The sequence below is a fragment of the Pleurodeles waltl genome, chromosome 4_2 (assembly GCF_031143425.1).
Source record: "Pleurodeles waltl isolate 20211129_DDA chromosome 4_2, aPleWal1.hap1.20221129, whole genome shotgun sequence".
In the NCBI taxonomy this organism is placed as follows: domain Eukaryota; kingdom Metazoa; phylum Chordata; class Amphibia; order Caudata; family Salamandridae; genus Pleurodeles; species Pleurodeles waltl.
The window spans coordinates 127,876,707-127,890,763 of NC_090443.1; the positions used below are offsets into that span (position 1 = coordinate 127,876,707).

At 47.3% G+C, this 14,057-nt stretch overlaps 1 protein-coding gene across 1 annotated transcript in view; it reads left to right on the forward strand.

Annotated features, from left to right (window-relative positions):
• The window catches only part of CSAD (cysteine sulfinic acid decarboxylase), a 171,697-nt gene that overhangs the window by 10,329 nt on the left and 147,311 nt on the right, over nt 1–14,057 (forward strand). The window contains exon 2 of the mRNA XM_069230940.1: nt 12,842–13,047. Coding sequence (XP_069087041.1) covers nt 12,842–13,047 — 206 coding nt within the window. The remainder of the gene's footprint in view (nt 1–12,841; nt 13,048–14,057) is intronic.

Below are 14,057 nucleotides of genomic sequence, written 5' to 3' on the forward strand. Positions count from 1 at the left end.
AGCTCAAGAGCTGAGCTGTGAAGAGCTGAAGCTGGAGGCCATGAGGGCTGAATCCAGTTCAGATGGTGGCAGCAAAAATCTTGTATCCAGTACTGCTGAAGAAGTGCACATGCCCAGAGAGGTGGTGCCCTACTTGAAGGAGGGAGTTAACACACGCCAGGAGGTTCAGGGGTATGAGGTAGCTCCAGTGATGCACAGGGTCTCTGAGGTAGATTGGGGAACTGGCATGGGGAGTCATATTCCTACTGGTGGGAGGGACACTCTACTGACTCTAGTTGAGAGTGACAGGGAGAGGGGTTCCCCCCAGGTAGAAGTCCTGGTTATGGAGTGTGAAGACATCCCAGAAGAGTGTGGGTTGAGTGTCAGGGACAGTCAGGTACTGTCTCACCGGTCTCAGGAGGGTGATGTGGGGTGCTTTTTCAAAGCAGAGTCACTGGATGGTTGGGTGAAGGGTACTTTGGTTAATTCATGTGAGGGGCTGAGTGATGTAATTGCTGGAGAGCATATGTCTAGTCCTTATTTTCCAGAGCTATGCCAACACCAGGTGGAGTGTGAGTTCTCTGACCCCAGGGAGCTTACAATGGAGGCAGACTTCTGGGTGAGTACCAGAGAGTCTGAAGAGGCATTTGGGGGTGCTCCTGAGAGGAGTGGTCTAGGTAGTTCCCAACCAGGTGAGGTAGGGAAGGATTGTAGTGTCCCAGGTAGGTCCCAGTGTAGTGGGATGGGTGAGGGACCCCATGTCCAGTCTCAGAGGAGAGGGAATGGGGATGGGTTGAGGCCCAAGGTGCCCGAGATCCGGTCCCAGGTCCTGGAGGGTTCCCTGCGGGAACACCAGGAGGGGAGCCTAGCCTGTACCATAGGGCCATCTGTTGAGGGAGACCCCACAGTGTCAGGAGAACTTGGGGGGGCGGCTGTAGCCAGCGTCCCACCAGTTCTGGTGTCTGGCAGTACCACTCCTAGTGAGGGGGTGCAGAAGTCCAGACAGAGGGTTGAGAGGGGGTTGCGGACCCCAGTGGAGAACCTGGAGGGTCAGGGGTCAGCTCTGAGAGCAGAGCCCCCCATGAATGACCTTGGTGAGACCATTTCTGGGCTGGGGGGAATCCAGACTCTGTCAGATGGGCAGAGGTCAGGAGACCTGCGCCAGCCAGACTCTTGTGTGGCCCTTCGGGACAGTGTGTCCCTTGAGGGGGGTAAGTGTGCCCCCCTGGAAGTCCTGGTGTGCCAGGCAATGGTTCAACCGCAGGGTGGTGACTCTGGGTTGAATGATCAGGTTCAGGGGGTAAACTCTGACCTGATGGGGGGTAAGTGTGCTCCCAAGGAAGTCCTGGTGTGCCAGGCAGTGGTTCAACCGCAGGGTGGTGACCCTGGGTTGGATGACCAGGTTCAGAGGGTAAACTCTGACCTGGTAGGGGGTAGGTATGCCCCCCAAGAAGTCCTGGTTTGCCAGGCAGTGATCCAGTCTGTGGGTACAGGCCCTGGATTGGGAGGCCAGGTTAAGGGTGTCCCCCCTGACCTGGAGGAAGGGGCTACTGCTAACAGTGCCCCTACCATGTTGTCTTCTGGGGGGGCCACTCCTAGTTGGGTGGTTCAGGACCCCAGAAGAGAGGGCAGGGGGAGGGAAGCCTCACCCCTGGCCCTGGTCCAACCTGAAGGTACAGACCCCAGGTTGCAGGATCAGTTGCAGGTTAACATCCCTGCACTGATGGAAGAATTGTGCAGGACTGCTTCTACAAGCACCCTGACAGTTTTTGACTCTGGGGGTACCGCTTCTGCAGGAAGGGTACAGAGCCCCAGAGGGGAGGACCAGGGTCAGGATGTCATCCCTGACCTGGTGGAAGAGAGAGTGGTCAAAGGGTGCCAGGCACCTGGGGCTACCACCCCCCACTCTCCACAGTCACAGTGGTTAGAGAGGCCTGAGGTCGGGCTCTCATCCCTGACAGTTGTCTGGGGCCACTGTGGCTTGCTGTCCTGGTGGACAGAGTTGCCCCTGGGGGGGGGAGGACGAGAGTCACACCCCGGGGGTGGAGTGGGCAACACCACTGTGTTGGCCCTAGTGGTACTATCTGCCCATTGCAATACATCTGTGAGCAAAGTAAAGTTAGGTGTTGCACAGATGGTGTCTGTAGATGTGGAGAAGGGTTCCCCTTGGGTTAGCTTAGTGGGCCCTGAGAGTATGGACAGAGGGATCCAACTGGAGTCAGGAAGGCGTAGAACTGGAACATGCCCCTGCTGTTGTGGACCTGGGTCCCTGTTCTATCGCCCCAATCAGGGAAGTACATCAAGGTATTGATTGTTCTCCCCTGGCTTTAGGCTGGTAGGGGGTCGTGTTGGACTTTTGCTTATGCAGGGTCATCCCCGGACTTTTTTTTGCCTCCTGCCTCCTATATTTTTTCTGACATGTTGCTGTTGGCTTTTCAACTCTGAGCACTTTACCACTGCTAACCAGTGCTAAAGTGCATATGCTCTCCTGTTTAAATTGTATGTAAGTGGTTCATCCATGATTGGCATATTTGAATTACTAGTAAGTCCCTAGTAATGTGCACTAGAGGTGCCAGGGCCTGTAAATCAAATGCTACTAGTGGGCCTGCAGCACTGGTTGTGCCCCCCACATAAGTAGCTCTGTAATCATGTCTCAGACCTGCCACTGCAGTGTCTGTATGTGTATTTTTACACTGTAAATTCGACTTGGCAAGTGTACCCACTTGCCAGGCCTAAACCTTCCCTTTCCTTACATGTAAGGCACCCCTAAGGTATGCCCTAGGTAGCCCCAAGGGCAGGGTGCAGTGTATGGATAAGGTAGGACATATAGTAATGTGGTTTATATGTCCTGACAGTGAAATACTGCCAATTTCGTTTTCACTGTTGCAAGGTCTGTCTCTCTCTCATAGGATGATATGGGGGCTACCTTTAAATATGATTAAAGTGTAGATTCCCCTAGAGAAGAGATGGACAGGTGGAGTTTGGGATCCCTGAACTCACAATTTAAAAATGCATCTTTTAGTAAAGTTGATTTTGAGATTGTGCGTTTGAAAATGCCACTTTTAGAAAGTGAGCATTTTCTTGCTTAAACCATTCTGTGACTCTGCCTTGTTTGTGGATTCCCTGTCTGGGTCAGTTTGACAGTTGGGTTGTTTTTCACCTCACACCAGACAGTGACACAAAGGGAGCTGGGGTGTGATCTGCATTTCCTGATTAGCCATCTCTGCTAGGAGGGAGGGGTGGAGTGGTCACTCTCATCTGAAAGGACTGTGCCTGCCTCTGACAATGCTGTCTCCAGCCCCCTGGTGTGTGTCTGAGGCCTTGCCTGGGCAAGGCAGGATTTCACAAGAAGGTGTGAGTCCCCTTTGAAGGAATGTGACTTCAAAGACTAAAATGGGTATAAGAAGGGCACCCAAACTTACAAACTTTAGAAACACTTCTGGAATCAAGGGGAACCTCTGCCTGGAGAAGAGCTGATCGCTGAGGAACAAGTGCTGCCCTGCCTGTGACTGTGCTTTGTGGAGCTTTCCTGCAGTGCTGCTTCTGCCAGAGTAAGAGGGCAAAGACTGGACTTTGTGTGCCTTCCATCTTGAAGAAGAAATCTCCAAGGGCTTGATGTAGAGCTTGCCTCCTGTTATTGAAGTCTCAGGGATAGCAAAGACTTCTTCGTGCCAGCACCTGGAGTCTCTGGAGAGACCCCTACTCTGCTCTGTGGTGCCCTTCCAGTTCCTGGGACCCTGAAAGGAGAGGCTGGCAGCCTAAGGACAAAAATACACGCACCGAGCACCGTGCGGAGAAAAGATCGACGTGAATCCGATCGCGGCTGAGAAAACGACGCGACGCCGGTTCCGCAGCTGAGAAACGACGCCGCAGGAAACACGACCGAAAAACCGACGCCCGGAGCAGGAGAAACGACGCGCAGCATCGCTGACGGAGGCTGAGAGATCGCACCCTGCGCCGCGGGACTTTCGGATCGTCGTGTGGCTGGCTTTTTCAACGCGCACCGCCGTGCCGAGTTGTTTTCGACGCACACAGCCGTGCAGGGTTACTTTCGACGCACACCGCCCGTGCGGGGTTATTTTTGACGCAAACCAGGTACATTTACACGCTAGCAGCGCTAGTGTGTTGTTACAACTACCTAAAGACTCTTTTTATTTTAAACCTTTAAAAAAATCATAACTTGACTTGTGTATGTTGGATTTTTGTCGTTTTGGTCTTGTTTTGTCTAGATAAATATTTCCTATTTTTCTAAACTGGTGTTGTGTCATTTTGTAGTGTTTTCATTAAGTTACTGTGTGTGTTGGTACAAATACTTTACGCCCAGCACTCTGAGGTTAAGCCTACTGCTCTGCCAAGCTACCAAGGGGGTAAGCAGGGGTTAGCTGAGGGTGATTCTCTTTTATCCTAACTAGAGTGAGGGTCCTTGCTTGAACAGGGGGTAACCTGACTGTCAACCAAAGACCCCATTTCTAACACCGGTATTAATAGCATTAACATGCCAGCCCATCCAACAGGAGGTCCAGTACTGGTCAATTACCCAAGGGATTGGCCTACTATCCAAAAGGCCAGCCTTTGGATCTGCATGATAAGATATAAGGTCCAAAATTGTGAACACCCAACTTCCCCTCCCCGGTCAAACAAGAGTCAGAGGTTCAACAGAGCCCACCTCCAGCAAGAAGTATAGCAAATAAAATCCCCTAGGAAAAAATGTAGGGGGAAAGAATAACCATAGGTTGGCGAAGTTTATAGAAGTAGGGCAGCATCACCATTTTTGAGTCCGCTGTGCAGCCCATGACTGATAAAGGAAGGGTTCAGTAGAAGGTCACTTGGGCTCTAAGGGCAGTCATTGCCTTTGTAAGGTTATCTTCTAAAAGATCTTGAACAGTGTGGAATATGGGAATGTCTAATTATTGAAACAAGGTGCCCTCCACTGGATAGAACCCACTCCCAAGTTCATCAGCACTGGTACCAAGGTAGGGCATGGAAGAAACAGGAAGGATTTGTGCCAATTAACTTTCAGGCCAGAGCACACTCCGAGCTCTACCAGTAACTGAGCCACTGTGAAGTGGTTTCCTGACAGGACCTTCAAGTAAAGGAGCACATCATCTGCCTAAATCATCTGTATAAAGTGAGATTGCGTTGAATGACTGGGAAGCGAATAACCCCGGCCCGAATGGCAAGCAGCTCTATGGCAAAAAGGAGGGGTGACACCCCTTCCTAGGATCTGATGTCAGCCCCTTTAACCAGACTCGGCCTCATGGGTCCATGTAGAGTAACCATACAAGCTGGAGTGAACTAGGCACTAGGTCAAATGTAGTCAGAACCTGGAATAAATGGTAAATTCTCAGGGTGTTAAGTGCTTTCGCCAGGTCTAGAACGAGGGAAGCATCCTGAGGCCAATCAGTCTGGTTGCCTCCATAACTATGTGGTTCTTTGATATTAAGAGGGTATTCCTTCAAGAACAAAACTATTCTGGTCCACATGGATTAGCTTCAGCAGTGCTCACTGTATGAGGTCAGCCAGGATTTTACTAATAAGTTTGTAATCAGTGTTAAAAAATCTATAGGTCGATAAGAGGCCAACTGCTTGGAGCCCAGCTCTGGGATGGCTTCCCTTGAGGGATGAGGAGATCCGCCCACTGGCTAGAGCTGCCCGATACATGTCAGTCAACGTAGTTACAGGGGTCAACATAGCAATTGCTTCCTTAATATCCTGGGCCGTTATAGGAGCCTTTCTTTCTTCTAGTAATTCTGGGGGTATTCTAGATGACGGGCAGTCACTTAGCAGGCATCGGTCGTCACCAAGTTGGACTTGTGGTGACTGTCTATACAGGTATTAATAAAATGTAGCAAACAATTCATGGATCGCCTGCTACGAGTGATTCAGCTTCCTCGTCCATGTCACACAGGGCCGTGATCGGAGTTTGCATTTATTATCGACGCAAGAAGACAGCCAGACTTGTCACCCTCAGAATGCATCTGGGTCATAAAAACAGAATAAGGCACTAAACCAGAAGTAGGCACTACACCAGAGCTACATTTTCTTCAAGAAACATGGGTTAGGGCGTTTCTCAGAGGCAGGTCATCTACTAATTTTCTTTCAGTTGTAATATGTGCTTTCCCTAACCCGGCCAGATCCCGTTCCAATGTCTTACAGCCTGCCACCACTGCCTGGATGCACACACCCTGTTGACCATGACCTTATATGTCTCCCATTTTACTATCAGGGATGATGCCATCTATTTTGCTCAAAGTACTCTAGTATATTCTCTGCCATTAAGCCTCGAAAGTCAGGGTCTTCGAAGGTCATCTTTTTTGGGGCTAGGGAAGAAGAGTTTACCTAAGTTAAGGTGAATCAGCAGTCGGTTATGACTTGAACGTTCCCCACCCAGGTAATCAGAGGAGGAGACTGCCAGACTAAGTGTGGATGAACAAACTATTCTGTTCAATCACAGAGATAGGTCATGAACTAGTGAGTAAAACAAATAAAGTTTTATTCCTGGATTATGGTGGTGCTAAGCATCTTGAAGGGACAGTTGTGGAAGCCATGAGACCGGTGCCCGTGCATAATGAACTATGGGAGTGCCTGGGGGCTGGGAGCCTGTTCCCCCCAGTACCCATGGGATGTGTGCTTATTGTCCAGTCGGGTAGTAGACTGCATAAGAAGGGTGGGGTACTCTTTTTTTGGAAATGTAAACATTGCTAGAGATTATGCCATTGAGATTGGCTTCTAGTAGGGCAAATCTGTCAGTATCTACATCAGTGGATAGAAAGCCAAAGTGGGTTCCGGGATTCACCCAGATGATGGCTCCTCTGGCATATGCATAGTAATCAGAGGTAAATAAGCAACCTTTCCAGTGCTTTTGGAGCCTCTCGCCTGGGTCATCTGTGCCTCCTGAAGGAGCTCTATAAAGACCTCTCTACCTTTAAGCAAGGAGAATATTTTATAACACTTAGTCGGTGTCTGCATCCCTTTAATGTTCCAGGAAATAATGTGATATTTCTGTTGCTGCCTTATTGTGGTAATGTAACCCATAATTTAAACGAGTGAAAGAGAATGTTAGGGCCCAACCTGATATCTTGTGACCTTCTCTCCAGTTCAATAAACACAATCAACAAAAAGCCCAGTCTATAAAACCAAAGGCAATACAAGGAACAATTGGTTAGCTACCATCTGAAACACCAAAGTAAGGCCCCCAATTATGCATGTGGTGTGGGTGACATCCTAAAAGCAGTTGGGTAGCAACCGTAGGAGCTCTCAAGGTGATAGGAAATTTGTTTGGCCGCAGCTTTGGGTAAGGGAGGGTATAGCAAAGGTCACCACAGTAGTTTTGATTCTAGTTGGGCAGATGGGTGATGAATAAGGAATACAATAGGGTGCCTAGTGAGGGGCCAGGACAGTGACAAGTATTATAAGAGCTTGTCCATAATTTGGGGTGGTGACTTTCAGCGGGAGTCAATGTCTTGAAGGAGGAGTATGAAGGCAGTGGCAGTGAGCCATCTGCTAGACCTTTGCGGTTAGAAGGTGGGGTGTTTCCCAGTTACTGACAACCCTCTCATGTTTTAGGTGTCACTGCTAATTTTCCAAGTTCCCCAGGTAGTGTGTCTGGTCTGAGATAAAGTGGAACGAGGTCAAGTGTCAGGGAAGGCACAGCTTGGTAGGACTTTCAATAGATGGGTCCCGGACAGCCAATGTCATGAAGACTTCCCATTCAAGTGTCCTTGCTATCAGCATGCAGCCTGTTGAGAGGGGGGCTGCTGTCAGTGTCAGGAAGGGCCACATGAGCTCTATGCCACCTGCTGACCACTTTCAGCAATCTTCTGTGTCAGGCGGCACGCTATCGCCCCTGGTGCCGCACTCACTGTCAGTCTCTATGTCCACGGGTTGGGTGCCAGGGGCCTGCCTCAATATCGTTGCACAGTTTTTTGGGCACAAGTCCTAAAAAGAGAAGGTAGGCAGTATGCAAGTGGCATTATAGAGCATGACTGGTATCCACATAAGAGGTTGTGCCCTAGTGGCCTCACAGTACCTGGGCAAAAGAACAGGTTGAACACAACAGTAATAAGGGGAAAGATCATACATGCATTGCTACCACAGTGAATACTTAAATTTATCATTGTTATTCTTAGATAAGTTTTAAAAAAACAGTTTATTCCATTCATCAAAATAGTGCAAAAACCATTACTCAGTTGTTAGTACCTGGCGTGTGAATAAGCATTTACATGAAGGACAGTCCTGTCCTCTGTTTTTAATGTGTCCTGTGTATTACTTGATGTATTCGTGATTTTATTGATTCCTCCGTCAGCAAGAGTAGATGCGTTAGGGCCCTTGTTATGGGCCTCCTCAGGACAGTGGAAGAATTAAGTACTTAGGGGGCCTCCAGAGTGGGGCTGAGGCGGTGAGCACAGTCTGCTAGAACTCTCCTCAGGGGCTCACTAACCAAGTAGAGCTGTGCTTCTGCAGTCACACTGGCCTGAAGAGGTGAAACCTTACATCGCTGCGGGGCAGTAATGGAGCAACTCATGCCTTGTCAGCCACGCCTGCGTCCCTGTTAGAGAAGCTGAAAATCTCATCAGGCATGAGTGGAGAGAGAGAGAGACAGGAGTTCCAAACCAATGGCACCGGTGGCGGGAGTATCTCAGTCTCTATTTCGGTTGAAACAACGTCTTCACTAAGGGCCATATGTACAAACACATTTTCCCATAGACACAGAATGGGTAAAACCCTTTGGTACATCTGGCCCTAAGTTCAGAATGCCAGGGCTGGTCCAAGCGGCAGGCGCTGTGGGGAGCTCTAGTCTCTCCTAATGTATCAAGGGCATGACATCACAGTGTGTGACATCATGGCGCATCCACACACATGGCTTCACAGGAAGTTACATCATAACCCATGACCTCTCAAGAAGTGACATAACAAAAAGTGACATCAGATCTTAAAACCTAACATAAATGTTTAGCAGGTCTATCATGAGTACGTTTGAGCAGATTTTGCCTCAGGGTTGTGCCAAAAAAAGTGGCACAACCCCGACTCAAAATGCAGGCCTCAACTTATACATTTACTTTTTAAAACCCTGCCACAAATAAAATGGCAACAAAGGGAAACAAGGCCGTACATATGGTCTGCTTAATTTGTTGAAAAGTCCGCATTTTAAAATGCCTTATGGGGTTAAGTCACCTGCTGCAGAGATCTTTGTGTGCCACATAAACCTCAGGGGAAAATAATAATGGTAAGATAACTGGAGGTTAACAGATTTGCTGGAAAGATCTGTTTTTATCTAGTCCTAGTTATGAATAAAAGTAGCATAGAGGTTTAATATGTCTCCTGCAAAGCACATTATGTATCACACAGATGGCAGATTTTTATTTTATGTGAATGGGTGAAGTGGGTTACTGCTTTTAACACAGATGTCCTTTTATTACTTGCAGTTAATAAATTGTCACCCTCTTATGTAAAACATTCTGCACGTTGATTTACAAAGTTGTCAATGTATAATGTGTACGTGTGATGTAAAGCTTTCTGATACCCTGCACTGGGATGAGTAGCTCTAAAGCACTATAAAAGAAATAAAACAAAAGAATGGTATTTAAATTGTTATTTGTGTATAATATGTGGAGAGACCAACACATTTGACATTCCTATAGTGTATCATTATCTCTTATATGAAGCACTGAACAATGTCAAAAGCATGCCTCTCTTCAGTAGGTGTGAAATGATAAGATGAGTGCCTTTGGTTCCCCTCCATTGGATTTAGGTGTGAGGCTCCATAACTCTCAGCAGGATACCACATCAAAACCAGTCCTGATGGCCCTTTGATTTCGTCCTTTGTTATGGGCTGTAATTTGAGAAGCCCCCTGCCCTGCTCGGAACCAATGCAGACAATGCGCAGGCGCTTTTGAATGTGTAGGGTGTCTGAAAATTACATTGGGACAGGTTTAACATATTTCTGTGGGGCCAAATCACCTGACAGGGTAGACGTGTCCTCCCTGTGAAAAGAGTGGGTAGATGCCGTCTACCCGCATGTACCCTCGACTTGTCCCTGCACTGTTTCTTCACAGAGCTGGGCCGTCACTGGTCAGGAGAGCAGACTGGCTCCCGCTGCAGTTAATGGTTGTGGCCTGCTTCGGTGCACAGCAGACCTCAGGCTAGACCAAAGACCCCCCGGGTCCCTCAGGATTGCCCCCCGCACCCAAAAGGCAGTCCGAGGAGGATGTTCTCACTGAGCCATAGTAGGCTGCAGGGATCTCCAAGGTCTGTAGCCCATCTAATGGTGCTAAAAGATGGGTCCTCGCCATAGAGGGTATGATTTTACCCACCCCACTCACGCCAGGACTCCAAAACAGTCAGATAGGGCAGAAATATCTGGGTTTGGAGAGCTCTGAGCTTGAGTTTACAAATTACAGTACAGCCCTTTTGGCAGCTGAGGCCACACCCCAGATTCTTGGTATATCTGATGATTTGACAGTAGTGAGGCTGAATTTCTGACAGGTTTTTACAACGTGGAGGCTGGACTAGATCCACCCTGCCTAAGAGGACCTAAGCAGGTGCTCATAACTACTCTAGATCCTGAAGCGATTTTATTATCGTTTCAGGCTACATGGTACCCTTGACTCTCTTGAATTTTTTCGTGTTGTCAGATAATAACGAACTGGGGGTTATATTTTGCAACCTGTGCTAGCCCATCCTGCAGGGCAGTTTTCTGATTCCTGCAATAGACATTAATGTGCATAATAGACGGCGACTTGGCCTAGTATTCTGTACATTTCATGATACTTGAAAGGATTCCCACCAAATGTTTGGCCTTTCAGTGTTAAGGTTTTTGGCATCTGCTTATTGAATTTTGCCTTTTTTTCACGTTGTGAAGTTAGCTAGCCTTTTGTGCGGTGGCCGATGGACTTTTAGAACCTGTGGCCAGTGCTTACTTGAGCAGGTGGCTTCCGGTGCGGGGCACCGACACTTATTTTTCTGCCTCAACCATTTACTGCGAGTAAAGACGAAGGGAGAACAAGCACGGAAGCGTGTCACAAAGGGAGAAAGCAGAAAGCTGCAAGAGTGAGCCGATGAGGCAGGAAGTGGCTGTAACTTGATTAGGGCCGAGATGGCTTCAGGATTACGCTGCTCCAGTATTCTGTCCTCGCACATTTAATTGCAGCAGCCTTGTGCTTCAGAGGCGAGTTTAGGGCACCGGTCCGTTTTTATTGACAAATTAAGCACTGCCTGTGGAACAGAAAAATCGGCCTGTTATGATTGATTATTTATTTTGCTTGTCAGGGCTCCAGCATTGGTGTGCCTTTGTAGTTTGCATACTGGGCGTACCATTCAGATGGTACAAATTTTCAGGCAACACGGTTGCAGGAGGTTGGAATGTTTGTAAGGTGGGATGGGTTGATCCAGAGTGTCTCTTAGATGACAGGTGTCTGGTCAGGACAATTCAGGCATATACCTTGTTGTCTTGAAGGAAGTGAGGTGCTATGTAGAAAGGAAACATGTATCTGTGTTATTCAGGGTCATCTGGTGCCCAGTTGCGGGAAACATGGACCACTATTTCAGCCCCTGCCAGTGCTCTCTCTCTCAGTATGAGGGAATCGTGTGCTGCTGTTGCATGTGTAGTCCCAACGTCTGTGTATGTGAAGGAAGTGTGCACTCACATTGTTTGTGCAGTACATGTTATGTGTGCAGATAAGCTTGCCCCATTGCTTCTTGGATGGTACCTTTTTATGGGGTGACGGAATCCTGCAGTGCTTCTGTTGCCAGTGCCGTACCTGTGATGGTGGCTAGGAGTAGAACTGCTTTGCTCACTTCTTTAGTGTGCGAGTGAACCTTGCTCTGCTGCTGTCTAGCAGGTCTCTGTTCTATGTATAGTGGAAACTTGCATTACCTTCACTCATGAACTCACTCTATGCATTTATATATTCTGTAGAGCACCACAAGCGGCCTTGTCTCTCTAGTGTTCCATGGAGCTACTCCCTATTCATGTTTGTGGGGTGCACTACTTCACATAAATTTGCTTGGCATTGAATAGTCATGCGATCCTGTGGGTGGTCCCTTGAACATCAGAAGTAGTATCTCAACTGATCATAGGGGACTCTGGGCCAATGATTAGACCTGTGGCTGTCATGTGCCTTTTCAAAGCGGGCCCATTTCTTCTGGGTTAGCTAGTCATATTGGAAACAGTAGCCTAGAACCTAAAGGGTTGCCTGAAAATTATGATCGTCATACCCTGATTCAAGGCAAGGAAGTTTTGTTTGGATATGGAAGGTGAGTTTAGCATATACCAGTGATCTAGGGGTCTCCTGCTAAGGTGTTTTTCAGTCAAATTTCATCCATTGATGATTTTGGGCTACACAATGTTCTGGTATTGACTGAATCATACATTTCTGATTTGGTTGAAACATGGTGCTGAGATCTGGAGGTGACCTTTTCCTTTGCCCCAGTTGAGCTCCTCTGTGATCCAGTGGAGGGCCTTCATTGCTGGTACAGTACGTTTGAATTTCTTTAGGTCCAGACAGACTTTGTTCACTTGGTTTAGTAAGTAGGTGTTTTTTTGATCAGTCTATAGTAAGTCATGTTGCAGTGGTTTTAATTTGAAAGCACTGGTGTCTTGTGAATTTTGTACTTTGTATAGCCCCTGTGTAAAAATATACCTGTAGAATATTACATTCTGCTTCCCATGCTGTTTAGTTTATGTGTCTTAGTGATGTTTGTGCTTTTGTGAATGATGCTTGCCCTAAAGTTGCAATGCTGAACGTGGCATCCGAGTGATGTATGTGCATAACAGATGCAAAGTATTGCAAATAAGACATATAAATATATACTGCATAGACGAGGTGCAAACTATGTGTTCTTCATGCTTTTTTTCTTATAGGATTGCAGGCATCATTGTTTGAATCCAGCACTGGTGTGGATCCCCACACAGGGCTTGGTTGTGGTGTGCATAACATTGCTACAGAACTAGAAGATGCCATTACTCTACCCTCTCAAAGGAAAGGTGATAGGGACCAATTCTTAGAAGACATCTTTCGTATGATCATGGAGGAGGTTGTTCAGAAAGGAACAGATGCTTCTGGAAAGGTAGGTGCAGGAGGGCCTTATGTGTACTAATACAAAGTAATTTATTTATGACTGTGATTGTTGTTTCAGGGCTGCGAGTTAGTGTTGCCCGTAGCAGAACAGAAGGATGGTGGACTATCCCATAGACTGTGGGCGCTGGATGGGTTCTTCTCAATTCAACATAATTTAACAGAATACTCTGGGCTTCTCTGCGTCCAGGTGACAATCAGCAAGTTATCTTCACCAACACCGTGCTTTGTGTTTGATACTGAATTAGATTTTCTGAGGTTCCAAGCCAAGCTCAGTGTCCAGCAGCACAAAGAGACTAGGAAAATATCAAAACTGAGTAATGTTCTAAATCACTAATGTGTGGAAAGGCTGACACAAAGATGAAACTAAATACAGTGAGCCCATGAGAAGCCTCGTGTCAAGGATAACTATATACAGATACTAAGTAATTAACTGGATTCTCAAGGTAGAGAGGTATAAGTAGGTAGCTTTAGTCACAGCATAAGTGTCTTCGAGATTGGTTCATGTGAGGTCAAGCAGTTCTTCATTAAAGTTGTGTCTAAACTAACCTCACTTGACTATGCAAAGATTTCCATACGGATGCCAGGAGGTGTCCCTACAGTACATGCACTAGTTCTACATTCAACCTATCAGGTCGTTCCAGGGTGTGTGTCAAGGCCTGTTGAGTCTCCTTCTTGATTGCCCGAAGAAAGTGTGACTTCTCCCAGTAACACGAATGCCATTTTCCACTTAATAGCACACTTGAACAGTGTCAAGCAGCTCCTAAAGAGGGGCCTGGCTAGGAGGAAAAAACTGAAAGGGCAAAAAAACTGCTGGACAATTTTGTAACTCTTGATTTAAGATGAAAATTAATAGAGAAGTTAATAGCAAGGATCCAAACTCAATTTGAGGGCAGGGAAGAGGAAAAAGACAAGCAGGGATATCTGACTGAAATTCTAACTGGACGAACCAAAAATTAGACACAAATGTAATATCGAGTGGGTGAAGAATATGAAGAACAT